This window comes from Mesoplodon densirostris, chromosome 17, assembly GCF_025265405.1.
Source record: "Mesoplodon densirostris isolate mMesDen1 chromosome 17, mMesDen1 primary haplotype, whole genome shotgun sequence".
In the NCBI taxonomy this organism is placed as follows: domain Eukaryota; kingdom Metazoa; phylum Chordata; class Mammalia; order Artiodactyla; family Ziphiidae; genus Mesoplodon; species Mesoplodon densirostris.
In genome coordinates, this window is record NC_082677.1 from 11,503,528 (window position 1) to 11,521,626 (window position 18,099).

General features: G+C 36.2%; 1 protein-coding gene across 2 annotated transcripts in view; it reads left to right on the forward strand.

Annotated features, from left to right (window-relative positions):
• NBEA (neurobeachin) overlaps positions 1-18,099 on the forward strand; it is a 610,373-nt gene that overhangs the window by 558,789 nt on the left and 33,485 nt on the right. For both annotated transcript variants that reach the window (XM_060080316.1, XM_060080317.1), the window contains one exon: positions 11,172-11,339. In XM_060080316.1, the coding sequence (XP_059936299.1) occupies positions 11,172-11,339 (168 nt within the window). The remainder of the gene's footprint in view (positions 1-11,171; positions 11,340-18,099) is intronic.

The following is an 18,099-nucleotide window of genomic DNA, read 5'->3' on the forward strand; positions in this document are numbered from 1 at the left end:
AAAGTTCACCTATATTTTAAACAAAATATGGCTTTATAGATCGACTTGAGAATCAATCCAGATTAGACTAATACTGTTTCTACTGCAATATATGTTCCAAACACCAAATTATAAAGCACTTTGAAATACAACCTGTGTGTTATTTGCAAGCTACCTGTATCTAAGCATGGATGACCTCCAAACGCCTAATTTGACTCAGACTTATGATTCAGATTTAATCAGTGACACTCTGGCCTATCTTATTATTCATGCGATCACCACATAAGAGTTTTTAGAAATCCCTTTTCCTTAGAAATACCTGATTCTCACAAAATGGTCTCATATCATTTGGGTTTTAAGAGACTTAGCAGATTATTCATTGAAAGATACAGGCTGAGAAAGGATAATGACACTGTAAAAACAATTTAAACTCTAAAATAGATTTTTCCCTCTTAAGAGAGAATAAAATACACAAAGGCAAATTTTGAGTAATAAATTATTTTTTATATATTTATAGTTGCTCAGTGTACTTCTATTGCACATAAATATAATAAATAATTTACTCCTGGTCCTAACATTACCAGTTTAAGAACTGACTTCTGTTTACACACCTCTTATCTCTTATATTTTGTCTTTCTAAGAGCTGAAGCACTGCTGAGCAAACTTTAAGTCAGAATACAGTGCTTCTTCAAAATAAATCTCACTATTTAGTATCACTGTAAACACATGTTTGTCGACCTTCGTGTTCAGTGTACTAGGAACTATAAGGATTGCATGATATGGTGAAGTAACTGTTCCTCAAAGATTTGCTTTCATCTGTTCAAAAGAACAAGTTTTTATAACTAAAGTATGAGAGATAAATACTTGTGCATTTCTGAAAATGTCATAAAACATTTTCAGAAATGAATGGTACATTTTTATTGTAAGTAATAAGTTCCAACTTGGCTTCATGAAGAAATGAAAGAAGCAAGGCCCTTTTTCTCTATTCAAAACCAAATTCTTGGTATCTTATAGGCGTTATGAATTTGGTAAGACGTGAACTGAACCTTTACTCCACGGAATGAAAGGTTTTACACAAAATTCTGCTGATTTGGGAAAATCAAACTGCCCCAGTCTTGGTTCCCTGGGACACCAGGAGGCAATGACAGGTTAAATTGATCCTATGTAGCAAGTGCCTAGCCAGCACGTAATAGGTGGCTTGAGAAGTGGTTAGTCTTTGTCTTCTTTCCCTGGGTTTTCCTTGAAGGGACTCTACGGAATAGAAAGGGAAAGCTACCATGTGTATCAAAAGATTCTATGTCTATAGCTGCCATTCTTGGTGCATCAGAATTGAGCTAAAGGGCAGACCCAAGCTGTTGCCTCCGGGAAGAGTGTTAAAGCATCAGAGCTATCAAAAGTCACGTTACAGAATGTAGCCGTGTGTGTCTACAGCTGCTCTCCTGTCTCAGTGTCTCCTGTACTTTCCTTTAACCTGAAGTTTTCCTTCACAGCACCCTATGTATGGTTTCCTTTGCTCCAACCTCTGGTCCATTTTCCCATCATACTGATGGGAAATGATCATACTGATGTTATGAAGAAATAAGGTCAGCCATCTGTGTTAAAACTGGAAAATGTAACCAATTATCTACCTATCTTCTTTTTTTGCTGAAGAAATATTTACTTGATGAATATTTCTATAATTACCTGGGTGATAATATAAAATATAGAAGTCTTTAACTTTTCATAAGTTTTCCATAAATTCCATGAATACAACATCCACCTTTTATTATTATTTTGTAGCTTTGAAAGTTTCTAACTTTATACTGGCTGGGTAGCTAGCTCATACAGGATTTAGTGCTTATGAAATGGAATGGGTTTAGAGAAAATGCGCTCTAGTATATTTATAATTTGGACTGGGATTATCTTCAGTTATTTGATGGAGTTCTTTGTAATGAGACTAAAGTATAAAATGAAAATGTCATAGAGCCCAAAGAAATGACATTCACAGTGGTAAAAAAGCCTTCGGCTCTTGTGTGGATTAGTATTCTGTATCCGTACAAAGGAGCATTCCCTCCTTCTTCTCTCAAGCTGTCATTAAGAAATTCAAGGCAAAGAAGACAAAAATAATGTTATAAAAAGGGATGATATCATTGATTATAAATGATCAGCTTCATTATCCCATGCCAGCAATTAAAAAGGCATTTGATGCATTTGTAGACGCCTTTACATGCTGACAACCTCATTAACTTTTCTTATTTTTTAAAATGAAACAATACTTTGAATTTTTAATGATGTACTTCTTTTAGTCTGTTGTTTTTTTATTTATAGACAACAATATATATAATTGGTTAAAGTTGTTTGTATTTTGTAAAAATGGTGACAAGGTTTGTGTTTCACTGAAGAACTGTGAAATTCAAAATTTGGTTTCATTAGCAAACCTGGAAAGGTGATAGAGACACTTTTAGTAGACATTTCAATAAACTCTCAATGCATTGAGTTCATACATCAAGAACTGGTTTAATTTATCCACACGAAGCTAGGCTGATTGCGACCGACTCAGTCATGAAACATTAATAAAGCACTGTGTTCAGTTCTAACCTGATTATAATCTGACCTCCTCACGAAGGGTAGAAATAGAAAGTACGTCTGATAGCATTACCTTAATGCCGGGTTCATCAATCATAATCTGCCCTTTTAAAAAAATTGTTTTAGAAAAAGGCCTGTCTCGGATGTGCACTACTAATCTCTCCAGCCCTCCGCCCGGCATGTTCCTGGTGCCGTGGGACCAGGCGCAGACCGTTCTGTCTGCAGGGCGGGATGCAGCGCGCTGAGGCAGAGAGCACAGTGGGGTGTGGTTTTGCTTTGACTGTATTACATCCTTTATTAGATTCTCACTTTTTAAGGAAAAAGTCTCTTTTGTGGTAGGTAAAAACGTGCATTTAGGGTATATTGTACTGAAAAAATACCTTGCTCAAAAATGAAGTTTAAGCAAATAACATAAGAATTGTTGGAAGTCTTTGGCAGCATCTTAAAATATTGAGATGGAAAAAGTATATATATTGCAATAGATATCTTGTATGTGGGTGCCTGCCCTGCCACCTGTTAGCTGGGACACTCTGGACGGATAAGGCATCCTTATCTCTTGGAGCTTCACAGTCTTCCTTATCTCTGAAACTGGGGATTTGCTCATTACATAAACCTTTATTGAGAGCCAGTTCTGAGTAAGGTATTATGGAAAACACAAAGAAGAGTTGGCCATGAATCCTACTCTAAATAAGGCTAGAGTAAAGCAGAGAAATCCCTTCATTTACCCCCATCATTGAGGGCCTGTTACTGTCTTCATACCGCTCTAGGCTCTGGAGACACAAGCGTGAGCCACGCAGCCAGTGGCCTTCAGGAGCTCGCACTTTAGTTAGGAACCCGCATGAATAAACATACAGCCTCAGTCAACACTCAGTCAACAGATCATTGCTGAGCCTTGCAGGCGCTATTTTATGTGTTTCGAGTATACCAGTGAACCAACAGACAAAGATCTCGGCCCTCATGGAGCTTACTTTTGATCAGAGAGAGACAGACAATAAACAGAAATTAATAAGTAAACTATCTAGAATGTTAGCAGGTGATCAATACTGTGGGAAAAAGAAGTGCAAAGCAAGGGGATCAGAAATACAGGGGTGGATGGTCAGGATCCCCTCACTGTGATAGTGAGACTTGAACTAAGGCCTGAAGGACGTGAGAGAGTGACCCAGAGACTCTTCCTCTCCTGGGAAAAGAGCAGTGAAGGCAGAAGGAACATCGGAGCCAAGACCCTGTGGCAGGGGTGGGCTTGGCAAGGAAGCCAGTGGGCTGGGGTAGGAGAAACACGGAGCGCACAGTAGGAGGAGAGGACTGAGTGGTAACAGATGCAAATCACATATGGCCTTGAAGACCATTGCAACACTTTGCATTTTTACTCTGAGTGAAATCAAGAGTTGTTGCAGTGCTTTAAGCAGACGAGTTCTACGATTTTGCTGTGCTGTGAAAGGATCACCCGGGCTGCGGTGATGGGAATGAACTGCTAAGGCACAGGGTAGCATCAGGCACGTCTGTTAGGAGGTATTGTGAGAGATGATGGTGGCTTGGACCAGCGTGGTAGCAGTGAAGGTAGTAAGAAATTAATCAATTCTGGATGTATTTTAAAGTTAGAGACAACAGTTTCCCTCTGCAACTTCCTAGTAGTGACCTTTTTCCCTTAGATTTCTCTAGTCCTACAGAGCCAGGTAAAGGAAGGGTGGGGGCCAAGTGTGCTGAGTGGTGATGGCTAGAGCAGCAGAGATGGATTACTTTCTAGAAGAAGTCATTCTTCTGGAAAAAGAATGGGGTGGGGAATAACTCTAATATCATTGTATTAGAGTTCTAGCAGATATTCGAGCAGCACGAAAAGCCCAAGTCAACATGTTTATCTTCCACCAAACTGTGATCTTTTTGAGGATGTGGCATACTTACTCATCTGTATATCCTCCAGGGCTAGCATCTGACATGTGGTAGGCGGTCAGTAATTTGGGGCTGGAGAGAGTTGAGGCTGTATTCACCTTGCTTATTTGCATTTCAGTGGGATGTGTTCCTGGAGATCAGAGGTTTTGTCTTGTTTCTCACAGTATCCCTGGGGCCTAGAGTAATTCCTGGCACATAAGAGGGGCTTCATATTGAATGAATGAGTGATGAACGAATGAACAAACGCGTGACTGATCCCTCTGTTTGAGATCATCTTCCCTCAGATGTCCTTACAGTTCACTTCCTCATTGTAGTCCTTAATTGTCACAAACTCAAGGAAGCCTTCTCTGACTTCCTCCTCTAAATGAGCAATCCCCTCTCCATCCATTCACACCTCTTAGCTTTCTTTCCTGTCTTTCTCCTTTCCTTAGCATTTATCACCTTCAGACAGACTCTCTTACTAATTACTAATTAGTAGTTTCTCCCCACTACAACGTACACTTTCCGACAGGGATTTTGGTTTCACGTAGTCACTGCTGTGATCCTCGGGTCTAGAATAGTGTTTGGCACATAGCAGATGGTCAGTCAATATTTGTTGAATGAATGAATGAATTTCCCACCCCCACCCTCACTTCCTGACATTTCTTTTCTTCCTTCTTGTGACCAACACATCTTTCCCATTGCTTAAATAATCAGCCAATAAATATTTATTAAATATTTATCATTTAATGCTGAATTAGGAACTATAGGGAATGTAAAAGAAGCATTAGGTATAGTCCCTAAGTTCCAAATGCTTGGATTCTAATTGAGAATATAGTATGGCATGTTTGAAACAATTAAGTGTTAATTGGTAATAACCCCATTCCCTTTGTCTAGCACTTTACAATTTATATGCAAATTGATTTTCACAAGTAAATCTGTATACATTATTTACTACATTAAACAGGAGGGTACTGATGGTAAGTGTCATAGAAATTCATAGAAGACTTCGTAGACTCTCAGCTGGAGAACTCAGGAAACAGACATTGGACTTGAGTGAGGATGGCTGGGACATGAAGAGGAAGCAGGAGGATGAAATGCTTTCATGTTAAGGTGAAAGGAGCAACAAAGGTTCAGAGGTCATACCAGCTACTAATGGGCCGGGGGCTGTAAACTGTGCTGCTGGAGCCAAAAATTTGTATCTAGAAGCCCAAAGAAATCACGGGGAGGGTCGGATCAGGGTTTGAAAGTCCTTAGGGGTCAGGTAAAGTTTACACTGAATGTGTTAGGCTAGAAGGAACCTAGGAAGATTTGAAATCGAGGATGACAGTAAGAGCATGATGGTTTCAGAAGTCTGTTCCACCAGCAGGGTGCAAGCCCCCGAGTAGAGGAGGAGGTCAAAGTCTATTGCAGTAGCCCACGTGGAGAGCAATGGGAGCTAAGACTAGGATGGTGCTAGTGGGAATGGAAAATAATCCACTGTATTATACACCCAGGAAGCAATCAAGTAAGAGAATAATTTAAGCCCCCCAAAATAAACATTTAAAACAACTATGTTACCTTTATTTAAAATAATTAAATTTTTTACTGGGTAATAGCTATAATTTCAATTTAATCATGAAGAGAAGCCAGTACAGACACTACAGAAGAAGTAGCAATGTGATTTTCTAATTGTCCACTGGAATATATGCAACTCTACTTGGAGAATTTTTTCAATATCAGAAGCAGATTTTTGAGGCCACAAGAGAAAGGGCTTGGAAATGTTCTTGGTCTGGTCTAGAAGGAGAGAGAGAAATGCAGTATTCTTAAATAGAAGAATTCTGGAGAAAACAAAATTCTCTCCTCACAGTTCATTCCACTAGCCTAGTTTCCTTTTTCATAAGTTTCTGAGCTGCTTTGTCCTAAACCCCTTAGAGAAAGACTTCTCTACATTCTAATACCCATGGGACAATATTGAAATTAGATACTAGGTAACTATTATTCATCTAAGAGATATCCTCTCTGGTTTAAATCTCACTGTTTATTTCCTTCCTCCCAGATCCCCAGGGTAGAATTATGGATTGGGAATTGGTTTATCTAGGCTTAAAGCAATTGCTTCTGCTTTTAGGTATGCAAGGAGAGGGTAAAGCAAGCTATTAAGACCATTATAACCCTAATAGCTTAGTAATCAAGTATTTCTTTCTATTTTTCAGTTGTGAGTGTTTGCAATAAAATCTTGTTTCAAAGTCCAAAATAGGTTTGTGCATGAAAACATAGTTCTAAAAAGAACAAATAAGCAGATAGCATGCATTTACTAATACATTAATAATGTTTAGAATACAGTTAAGTCTGTGTCAGGTTTCAGCTTTAGATAGGTCTTTATGCTTTAATTATGTGAAATCTAAAATTCAATTCTTAGATATGCATTTGATTTAGAACCAGATTTAGCTTTTAAATGTTATAACTGGATTTTCTTTGTTTTCTGCAGTGACTAGCAAGACAGTCTCTGTAAGACTATCTGTTTAATCTACTACTTTATTGTTCCTTTGTCATTTAATTTTATAACCCCCCCCAAAAAAAAACCTGAGGTGAAATTATTTTTTGACTGTTTGTTTGTTTGTTGATTCACTCTGCTACCTAACATATAGAATAGAATAGGATAACTGTAGACATAGAAATTTTTTAAATTTAATTAAAGACTATTATAGATAGTCATGAACTAATAAGTTTTAAAACTGAGATGAAGTGGATAAATATCTAGAAAAATATAAAACATCAAAATTGACACCAGAAGACTTATAAGCCTTAAAGAAATTTAAGTAGTAAGTCTTCCCAGCCCCCCAAATATCCAAGGCCATATTATTTTACAGGTGAATTCTACCAAATTTTCAAGAGATAAGGAATTCATTTCTTTTGCAAGTTATCCAGAAAACATAATAACCATCCAGCTCATTTTAGGAGGGTACTGTGATCTTGATTCCAGAGTAGGGGGAAGTAAAGGAAAAAAGAAATAAAGCCATTTCAAGTATGGATATAAATACAAAAACTGTAAATAAAATGCTATCTAACAACCCAATCATTTGTTAAATACATGGGGTGTGTGTGTGTGTGTGTGTGTGTGTGTGTGTGTGTGTGTGTCTTGACCCTTTTAAGATCAGGAAAAAGACAGTGATGTTCCATGTCACCACTGTTGTTTAATATAGTTCTCAAGGTTGAGAACAATTATATAAGAAAAATAAAGAAGTTAACTAGTAAGAGTTGCCAGGAACACAATCAACTTATAAAAATCAATAGCATTTTTCTACATCATTAATAATGGGGTTTAAAATATAATTTTTTAAATATTATAGTTGCATCAAAACTTATGAACTGCCTGGGAATTAACTTAACCAAGAATACCCATGTCCTTTACAGTGAAAATATTAATTTTTAAATCTAATATGGTACATAGAAAATGATCTGTATAAATAAAGAGACATTCTGAGACCTTAGATGGGAAAACCTAATATCAATTTCCCCAAATTAATCTATAAATTTATTAAGGAATCCCAATCAAAATTATTTTGATGTATCTATACACTTATTATAAAAGTTATAGGGAAGAATAAAGGTCCACAAATAGCTGAGTTGACTCTCAAATGAATAAATCTGCCAGATACTAAGATATATAAGAAATAAAGATAACAATAGAAATAAAAGGTGCAAAGATCTGGAGAGACACACACATATCTAGATAGATGATAGATAAGAAGGTAGGTAGGTAGGTAGATAGATAGCAGAGAAAGAAAGCAGAAAGAAGGGAGGAAGGGAAAGGGGAGGAGGGAAGGAAGGAACGAATGAATGAATGAAAGAAGGGAGGAAGGATTGTATTGCTTTTTCTAGGTAGATTATTATATTATCTGTAAACAAGACCAGTTTTATATCTTTGTTTCAAACATATATTCACACACTTAAGATGACAGCACACATCACTCAGGAAAGGTGTGTTTGTTTAATAGATGGTATTAGATAAACTGACTTACTATATTAACAAAAATTATACTGGATCTCTATCTAATACCACATATGAATGAAAGTGGATTCTAGATAAGGACCAGTATATGAAAAGTAAAACCATAAATATAAAGCTGACACATCAAAATACAGAAAGTTATCTTTGTTATTTTAAACCAAAATCCCAAAAACATAACAAAAATTTTTTTGATTATCTCAAAATTAAGAATTTCTCTTCAACCAAGAGTGACATGGATAAATTTAACAGACATGTGACATTTGGGAGAATGCATTTGCAATGTTTAAAACCAACAGACAACTATCTAAAATATATAAAGAACTTCTGCAAAGTAACAACATAAAAGACAGGAACCTCCAGAAAAGAATGGACAAAGAACATGAACAGGAAGTATACTGAAGAGGAAACCCACATGGCCAACAAGCATATTAAAAAGCTGTCAAATTCCTCAGTAATCAGAGGAAAACATATTAGAACAACAATGGGATATTGTTTTGTATCTGTTACACAGGCTAATATTAAAGGCTGGGATAATACCAGTTGTCAATGGAGATGTGGCCATGTAGAAACTTTCAGGCACTGCTGGAGGGAGGCGGACAGGGGCAGCCAGTCTGCACTGATGACTCAGACTCAGTTTACACGCATCTAGTGCAGGGACATATCAGTCCTACTCCAGATTATATGCCCCAAAGAAATTCTCACAAAGAGCCAAACAGGGATGCAAAAGTGGACATTCATCTCGGCATGGTGTCATGGCGAGTTAGAGGCAGTCTAGCGCTCATTACTGCGGGAGTTCTGAGCAGCCACTGGAAGCAGTAGACTACCTACCTATACACAGGTAGATCCTAAAAAGCAAGGCTAAGTGAAGAAAGTAAGAAACAAAATGAAATCTGTAACCCTAGTCCATTTTTATAAATCAAAAATACATACACACAGAAATACATTACATGAGTAGTGTTTTATAAAAACACATGTAAACAAAAGGAGAAACATTAAACAAATTATAGGCATTGCCCATGGCAGAGGAAAATGAAAGTTAGTGGTTGGAGATAATAAATAAATGTTTTAAAACTCAAATTAGTGAAAGGTGATCATTCCTTCCAACCCTCATCATTGCATTAGGCATTTAGTTCAGTAACTGTTTTATTCGAATGGAATAAATTTCATTGACCCTTTCTTTCCAAATATGTCTAGCGGTATCTATAAGATTGATTTGAAATGGTTGCTGCTGAGCTGATTATGTGATTATGTTGGTAAGATCTTCCTTTAAATAATATTTCTGATTTCACTACTATTTTGAATTCCAGTGAACAGACTTGGGCAATAGCGACTCTGTAATGAACTGCCATTTATTCATTTTTTCATCCTTTCGTTTATTGTACCATGCACTGAAAACATTACTAAATAATTACCAACTTCTCATTTATACAAATTGACCAAACCAATATGATAGATTTAATCAGTATAGAATTTTAACCAACATCTCTTTTGTATTTTAGTCCCTTTTCCTGTGTTCTAGTCCAAACTATTATGTCAAGACCAGTGAGATACAGAGTATAGAAATTCTGTTTAGTTTTAGTATGAAAACTATCCTTTTATAAAATCTAACTATTTATATTTCTGGATGAGAAACATCCACAATAACTGGTGTAAATAAAATACCAAAAATTTTGAAAGGAATAGATAAAAAGGGAGTTCGAGGGGAGTAAGTGACTAGTTAAATGTCATCACAGGAAAAGTTTAAAATTATCATTCAGATATTTTGTAGATTAAAAAAATGAAATATTGATATAATTATCAGAGGGTTAATTTAAGAAACCATTTACTGATTAAGTGAATCCAAGCTGGTTTCAGCACCTTAGAAATCAAGGTCATGCAGCCAAAGAATGACTTCATTCACATATTTAGTTACAGCTGTAATTTCAAAAATTGTTTTCTACAGCTTTGCATAGTTGAAATTTAAGAAGCTAGCTCTACAGCTTTTTCCTCATGCTGCTGAAATCAGTGTGTCCTTAAAATCAATAAGAAATTGATGATGAATGAGTGCAGGAGGTGAGAGGCACAGTGAGCTACACTGTCACTGTCACTGCTCATACCACAGGTGTGACCAGAACTCCTTGCCTACCTGCCAGGGCCCATCTAGGAGGTTTATGATGGCTTCTTAGGAACTGAAAAGGTCTCTTTTCTTCTGACTCTTTATGGAGGTTTCGTATGGTCACTGACTCTCAGTAATTTCCATTCATTTCCCACTGGCTAGCAAACATCTAAAATTACCCATTGGTTCCTAAACAGTGTAATAGTGGAGTTCATTCATAACAGAAGGAAGGCATTCCCTTTTAGTAGTGTTAGAGGTAAATTTGAAGACTTCAGGCAGGAAAATAAGTACGTATCAAAGTTTCTAATAAAATTGTTTAGCTTCAAACTAATATTTAAAAATTAAAAATGAAATTGTTGTAAATGGCATTAAAACAGGCATTTCAAATTACTTTTAAACATGAATGTGTCTTTTTAAGAAATCTATTTAACATAAAAATTCACATCACGTATACAGTTAAGCCAAGAGAACATTAAGTATTTTAGAAAGAAAATTTTCTTTTAGGTCTATGTTTTATTAAAGGTTGTATTTTGTCACTCCTAAGAATAGGTCTTAATATGTACAGATAAAATACAGGAATGCAAAGAATGTGTTCTACTTATTTATATAGAATATTTCAAAGTAAGAAAAAGGGAAATTTGCATGGTGTCTTATTTCTGTCTTGACTGATTTCAGGCCCTGGAAAGTGAATTTGTTTCTTGCCAACTCCATCAGTGGATTGACCTTATATTTGGCTACAAGCAGCGAGGACCAGAAGCAGTCCGGGCTCTAAATGTTTTTCACTACTTAACCTATGAAGGCTCTGTGAACCTGGACAGTATCACTGACCCTGTACTGAGGGAGGTAGGTAATAAGTTGAATATTGTTATGAAAATTTCTGTCATCCCTTCAGCACAAACGTGGCTTTGCATCTCTTTCTGTATAAATTTCCTTTCAATGAAATTTTTAGAAAACATAGATTTCAGGTTCTTGACAAATGTGGAAAAGTGAGTGTTATATGTCAAAAACAAGTAATGAGACCACCATGTAGTTCCTTTTTTTTTTTTTTTTTTGCGGTACACGGGCCTCTCACTGTTGTGGCCTCTCCTGTTGTGGAGCACAGGCTCCGGACGCGCAGGCTCAGCGGCCACGGCTCACGGGCCCAGCCGCTCCGCAGCATGTGGGATACCCCCGGACCGGGGCATGAACCCACGTCCCCTGCATTGGCAGGCGGACCCTCAACCACTGTGCCACCAGGGAAGCCGTAGTTCCTTTTTGAAATGCAGATATGTACAATGCACTTCAATATTCCTATTTTGTTTGTTTTACTTCAGCATCTTCATTAAAATGCTTAATGCCTTATGTATATTATTAATTAATGAAACCTAGTTGAGTATTTAAATAGGAATAGTTCACATTAAAATAATCTACCAGTATCTATTTTTTAATAAAAGCAGAATTACAGCCTTCTAGACAGAATACTTAAAAAATGCATCAATAAAAAATAGATAAGGTTACAGTATTTTATTCCTATATGTTCTCAAAAATGCATCGGTAAAATAGATGAGGTTATAGTATCTTATTCCTGTGTGTTCTCACCCTGAAATTTTATAGCTAACATTTGGGAATTATATACTATAGTATGTGTATAATTATTTTTATGAAAATATTCATAAAGTATATTATTTAAATCATTTCCACGTTGCACAAAATTATTTCAGATAGGTGAAAAAAGTGAAGATGCAACAGCTGCTAGATGAGTCTTGCTTCAAGGAAGCTGTATCCCAGTCTTCCATTCTACCAGATATCTGCCATCTGCTTTATACAAAACAAGTAATCACTTCTCCATTTCCAGTCAGTGGAATGCTTTTTTATTTTTTTAGTTTTAATTTTAGAGGTGGAAAACTCATAGATTTGGGAAATAAAGCTCTAAAAGAAAAATTTGCATCCATAAAGTTATTTCCTATAGACGTCTATAAAAACAAAATGACTCCATTTGTATGGCTTCAAGCAGATAAGAGGAAAGGGAAGAGAAGAGCCTCATGATCATTGATCATTGGACCCTTAGGGCTAAATATTTGGAGAACACATTGCAAGCATATTATTAGGTGCATTGTTATACCATGTTGTGTGCACAAGGAAATGGGATTATTGCCTGAAGCTGGAAGAAAGAGACAGGGACAGAGGATGAATGAATGAGAGAGGAGCCAGATATTATAAAATTAGTTGGTGAAATAAGGGATTTTCTCTACAAAATAATGTGATTAGTTTGTACACAACTTGGGATTCTAATTCTGAGCTTAATTATTCTCTTAACAATACACCTTTGTTTAACACATGGCCCAGTTTTATAAACATCTTACCAACTATATTCTCCTTTCAGAACCAATACCTTTAGAATCAGATAAAAAAGAAAATAATTGGAATAGCTTATCCTTTTATTCCAAGACCAACTCCAAATGGTTTTTTGACTTTTAAATATCATAGACATTTTTGCTCCTGAATATTTTAGCATACATTTTTGTCCATTATAACATGCTGTCCTTATAAAGAAAGTTACAAGTTAATCCTCTTGGGCAAAATAAAAATATTTTAAGCATATTGTACATAATGAAAGTGCAAGGCAGCATTAAAGTTGACTGAAAATAGCAGATCTTTCATATCTAAATGACAGTAAATAAAGAGATAAGTGAGAGAATAGAAAGAAAATGGAATTAGGATTGAGACTTTCTTTACTCGGATATAGTGTTTATTACTCGAATCTTATAAAAATACCTGCTTCTACAAAATAGCACACCATTGCTTTGGACAGTAATAAAAACTATGTATAATTGCCAAACTCTAGAAATTCCTAATGAAACATTACATGAAAATGCATAATTAAAAAATTTTCTGTTGGAGAGGAGCGGTTCAACCACAGTGTTTGTCATTATATAGGCAATGTGAACAATAATACATTACAGCTCCTGATTACCTCACAGTGATGCAGACTGGGAGTGTCTTGCTCCAGGACTCTCCTTCCAGCATTCCCAGTCTGAGGGCATAATTGGTGAATACTGAGGTTCCATTAGAGAAACTCCCAGAGTCATTCTGTGGCATGTATGTCCTCCCTCCCCAAGCCCCTCACCCACCTCTCTCACCCAGAAACGCTTCTGTCAGTTCTCAGAATACTAGGTGAGGGGGCGCATACCTGGAACGCTGTTACCTTCCTTTCGCCAGGCAGCATGGGCTCAAGCACATACCAGCAGAGGCATTCACACTGACCCAGTGGCCCTATGTCAATTCAAGATTCCTTAGGAAGATACTTAAGTGGTCCTTAAGACCACTAGGTAACCACTTAGTACATTGTAGACATAACAGATTAAATGACTTTCCAAGGACTATGAGTTAACTGTCCCTCTCCCCACTCCCCACCCTTACCTCCTCTACCCCACGACTAACATATTTCCATACAAAAAAGTTCTGCATTAACATGTAAGAACCTGCAACGGGTGAGAACCCACTTAAATCCTGTGAGCTTTCTAATGTGGCCAAGTCATTTAATGCCCTCTTCCTCCATTGCTTTCTCTGCAAAGGAGGAATAGTACAGAACATACGTTTGCCAGCATAGAAGCATCTAGCATCTGTTGTCACAAGAAAGAGCCCTGTGGATAAGGGGAATGAAGTATAGCGTAGTCATTATTTGCTGGTCATTTATTCCCCTTTGCATTTACACTCCCCCTGTGAGGAGGTGCTGTGCAAGGCACACCGCCTTCCATCAGAACACCAGCGTTGAGCTCCCAGAGGTCTGCTCTGTCGTGCTGTGACTTGAGAGAGTTGCTGTCCACCTAAATGGTCAGACAGAGGCTCTTGGAAAAAATAGTGTTCAAAATGTTAAGCCTTTTATTGAGCTCAGTGCTTTCCTTTTATTTGATAATGTTTATCTTAGTATTTTTTAAATGTGAAGATCACTATATCTCACAAAGATACAAAGGAAGGCTACAGTTATACTAAACTCCAGCTAGCCTAAGGAAGATGATTTTTAATGCCTTAATCAAACACTGATTTAAAGGAGAAACATTTAATATACAAAAATCTACATATGTCCCTTTTGTAAAAAAACAAACAAACAAACACACACAATATATATATATATATATATATATATATATATATATATATATATATATCCCATAATCTGCGTAGAACTTTGAGCTTTGAAGTTAGTGCTGAAATTTGAGAAATGGCTTGAGGTTATTGATTCATTCTTCCTTGACAGGTGAAATCATGAAGCAGCACTAACCACAGCAATTATGGCATTAAAATGTCAAGAAATTAGAGGTCAGAATAACAGATAATTTTCTTCGCTATGTCAGATTTAAAATTGACATTCTTTGACAGTTTAGGATCTCTGGCTGAGAAAAATATGACAGCTTAACTTATTTTATACTTGTACAGCAGTAATTGATAATAAACTTTATCATGACAGCCTCTGGGCAGAAACATGACAGAACCGTTCTGGTACAAAGCTCTTCGTAATATGTAAACACTAGATCTGTTGGATATTAGATATTATTTAAATTGTCTTAAGTCTTAGCTTTTATCATAATCTTCTAGACACCTTTTTTCATAGATAAGCTCATCTGACTATTTGAGCAGTATTTTTTAAGCATGATACTGAATATCTTTCTTATCCATTCTTACATATTAATAAAAATTATGTGATTTGCTTTATATTTCTACTTACCAAATGATGGCCAAGAACTTCATCCGATGACGTGCTTGGGGAATAAGCTATTCTGGTTTGTTAAGTGTCTGGTCCCATGGTTTTCTACCTCCTTGCTACTCAAATATGGTCCATAGACCAACAGTATCAGCATCACCTGGGAACTTGTTAGAACTTCAGACTCTACTCTCAGGCTCCCTGACCTAGTAAATCAGCATATGTATTTAAGGAAATCCTTGGGTGACTTGTTTGAGACATTACAGTGTAAGAAGCACTGCTCTACTAAAGGTGTGTTAGAATCATCTGGAAAGCTTTTTTCTTTCTTTTTTTTTTTTTTTCCTACAAAAGTAGAGAGAATGATACAATGAATCCTCTGGGTGTTCTTATCACCCAGTTTCAAAAATTTTAACTCTTATTTCACCTATATCCTCATCGCCGCCCCCTTTACTATTTTCAAATACACATGCCATATCCATCTAGCCCCATCCACTCTCCATCCCCTGCTCCTCCATCTAGAGTGTATCTCAGAATATCCAGGGAGAGGGTTCAAACAGGTTTATTTTGAAAAAAATTCTCTAGGAATTTTAAAACAACAGAACACTTACTTAGCTTTAGAGATGATATTCTTCTTCTAAAATAATTTTTTTTAATGTAGGGGACTTTTAATGTGCATTTCCATTTTACTAATTTAAACTGTAAGGTTTTCTTTCTATTTCGTTTATGCTTTTGAATTTGTTAAAACTTTCAACTCAGTAAAACTTCCAGTAATTATAGGGAAAATTTTAAGGTAGCTTTAAGAAATCTTTATCAGTCATTTTTTTGGATCATATGTTCTAATCACTTTCCAGAAAACATAAATTTTATCAATTTCTGAGAGTTCCAAAGGCACTAGGAGATTATGCCATAGTTAATAGTTGGTTAGTAGAGATTACAAATTAAATGCCACAACAATTATTTACTGTACTCTTATGATGAGTGAAAAATATTTTATTCTAAAATTGTTTTTAAAAATTACCACTCTTACTGTCATGGATATAATTACTTAGCCTGTCTGCCTCAGAGTATGATTCTGTGGTACCTAGCAATCAATAAAAGATGGTGGAAAGATGGAAATCAGATAATAGGTTATATCACAGCTCCAATATTATTATTTGAATGACATAAATAAGTCACCTTAATGTACCTTTGTTTAACCACCTAAAATATGATAACAGAAATGATATCTACCTCATAGGACTGTATTTGAGGATCATATGAGAAAAGATATGTAAAAATACTTTGTAAAGTATAAAGCACTACCATGGACATTGATTATTACTACCCCAAAACATAATTAAATGAAGTATCTTGGAAGAACTTTTGTTTTAATAATTTATTTCTCTATATCGTCATATCTATAGTCGACACTGCCAAGCTGAAAAATGATTTAAATGACTTCTCTTTGACAGTGAAAGGTATACACATAAGCCTACCATAAAAGGCTGTTTTGCTGGCTAATTATTAGAACATATGGGGAATGCAACATTTATTTATTTATACATATATACTCATTTATCTATTTATGCTGGGAATATCAAAATATTAAATACATTTTAATGTTAACAGTAGTCATAAAAATGTGGTATTTTTAGTCTGATTTTCTGTTACTAATATTTCTTAACCTTAGGCTATATTTTCTTCGTTTATCTCTTTCTTTGATCTGACAGGGATAACAAAGTAGTCCTTTGGATCTGCTATGGTGAAAATACGCCCCTAGGAAGTAGAATAGATCACTTCAGTTTTCACTTTATTTTCTTGCTGAAACATTCCTTGCTACTACAGAGAACTGACATGATAGGGCTGTCAAGAACCAACAAGACAGATGTGTCTTTAACCAAAACATCTGCAATGCTGGCTTTCCTAGAAGATAAACTCATAAAATTCCCAAGGAAAAAAATTAACCCACTTTTCATCTTGATGATGTAAATGAAGGTATTTATAGTGACAACATTGATGGCCTCTACAATCACTGCTTATTCTTTCTGTGAATCTGTTATCCCTCTTTCCTTCCCCCATTTCTGACTTCTTTCTTTGATCTGACAACGGATAACAACACCCCCTCCTGCATCGCTTGAGTGGGTTGTGGCACAATTTTGTCTATTTACTGGTGCCATGATGCCTAATTGTCTTCAGATGAGGGAAGTTAGGGGTTCTTCTCCTAGGCAATTATTCTGAGACGTGATGGCAACAAATGATCAACAAAAGGGCTGATAAAGATTTCTTAAACCTTATTAATTTTCCCCCCTATAATTACTAGAAATTTTGCTGATTCTTAAACCATCTTAATTTTCCCCCCTATAATTACTAGAAATTTTGCTGAGCTAAAAATGTTAACAAATTCCAAAGCCAAATTAAAATAGAAAGAAAAACCCTACATTTTAAATTATCGGAGTGAAAATACACATTAGGTATTATTTACATTTAAAGAATCATTTTTGAAACAACAAGAATATTATGATCCCTAAAACTAGTAAGAGTATAAGTTCAAATATATCTGTTAATGTGCTTCTCATCCACAGCAATATGGCATGCACTGAGATGATTCAATGAATAAAGTTTCTATATAGAAGTTAGTATAGGGCCTCCCTGGTGGCGCAGTGGTTAAGAGTCCGCCTGCCGATGCAGGGGATACGGGTTCGTGCCCCGGTCTGGGAGGATCCCATGTGCCGCGGAGTGGCTGGGCCCGTGAGCCATGGCCGCTGGGCCTGCGCGTCCGGAGCCTGTGCTCCGCAACGGGGGAGGCCACAGCAGTGAGAGGCCCGCATACCGCAAAAAAAAAAAAGAAGTTAGTATCAAGGAAATTAATGACACATTTAATTTTGATAAGTGAATGAATCTTTAATTTAGGTTTATCTTTTCTCCTAATTACTGCAATCCTTA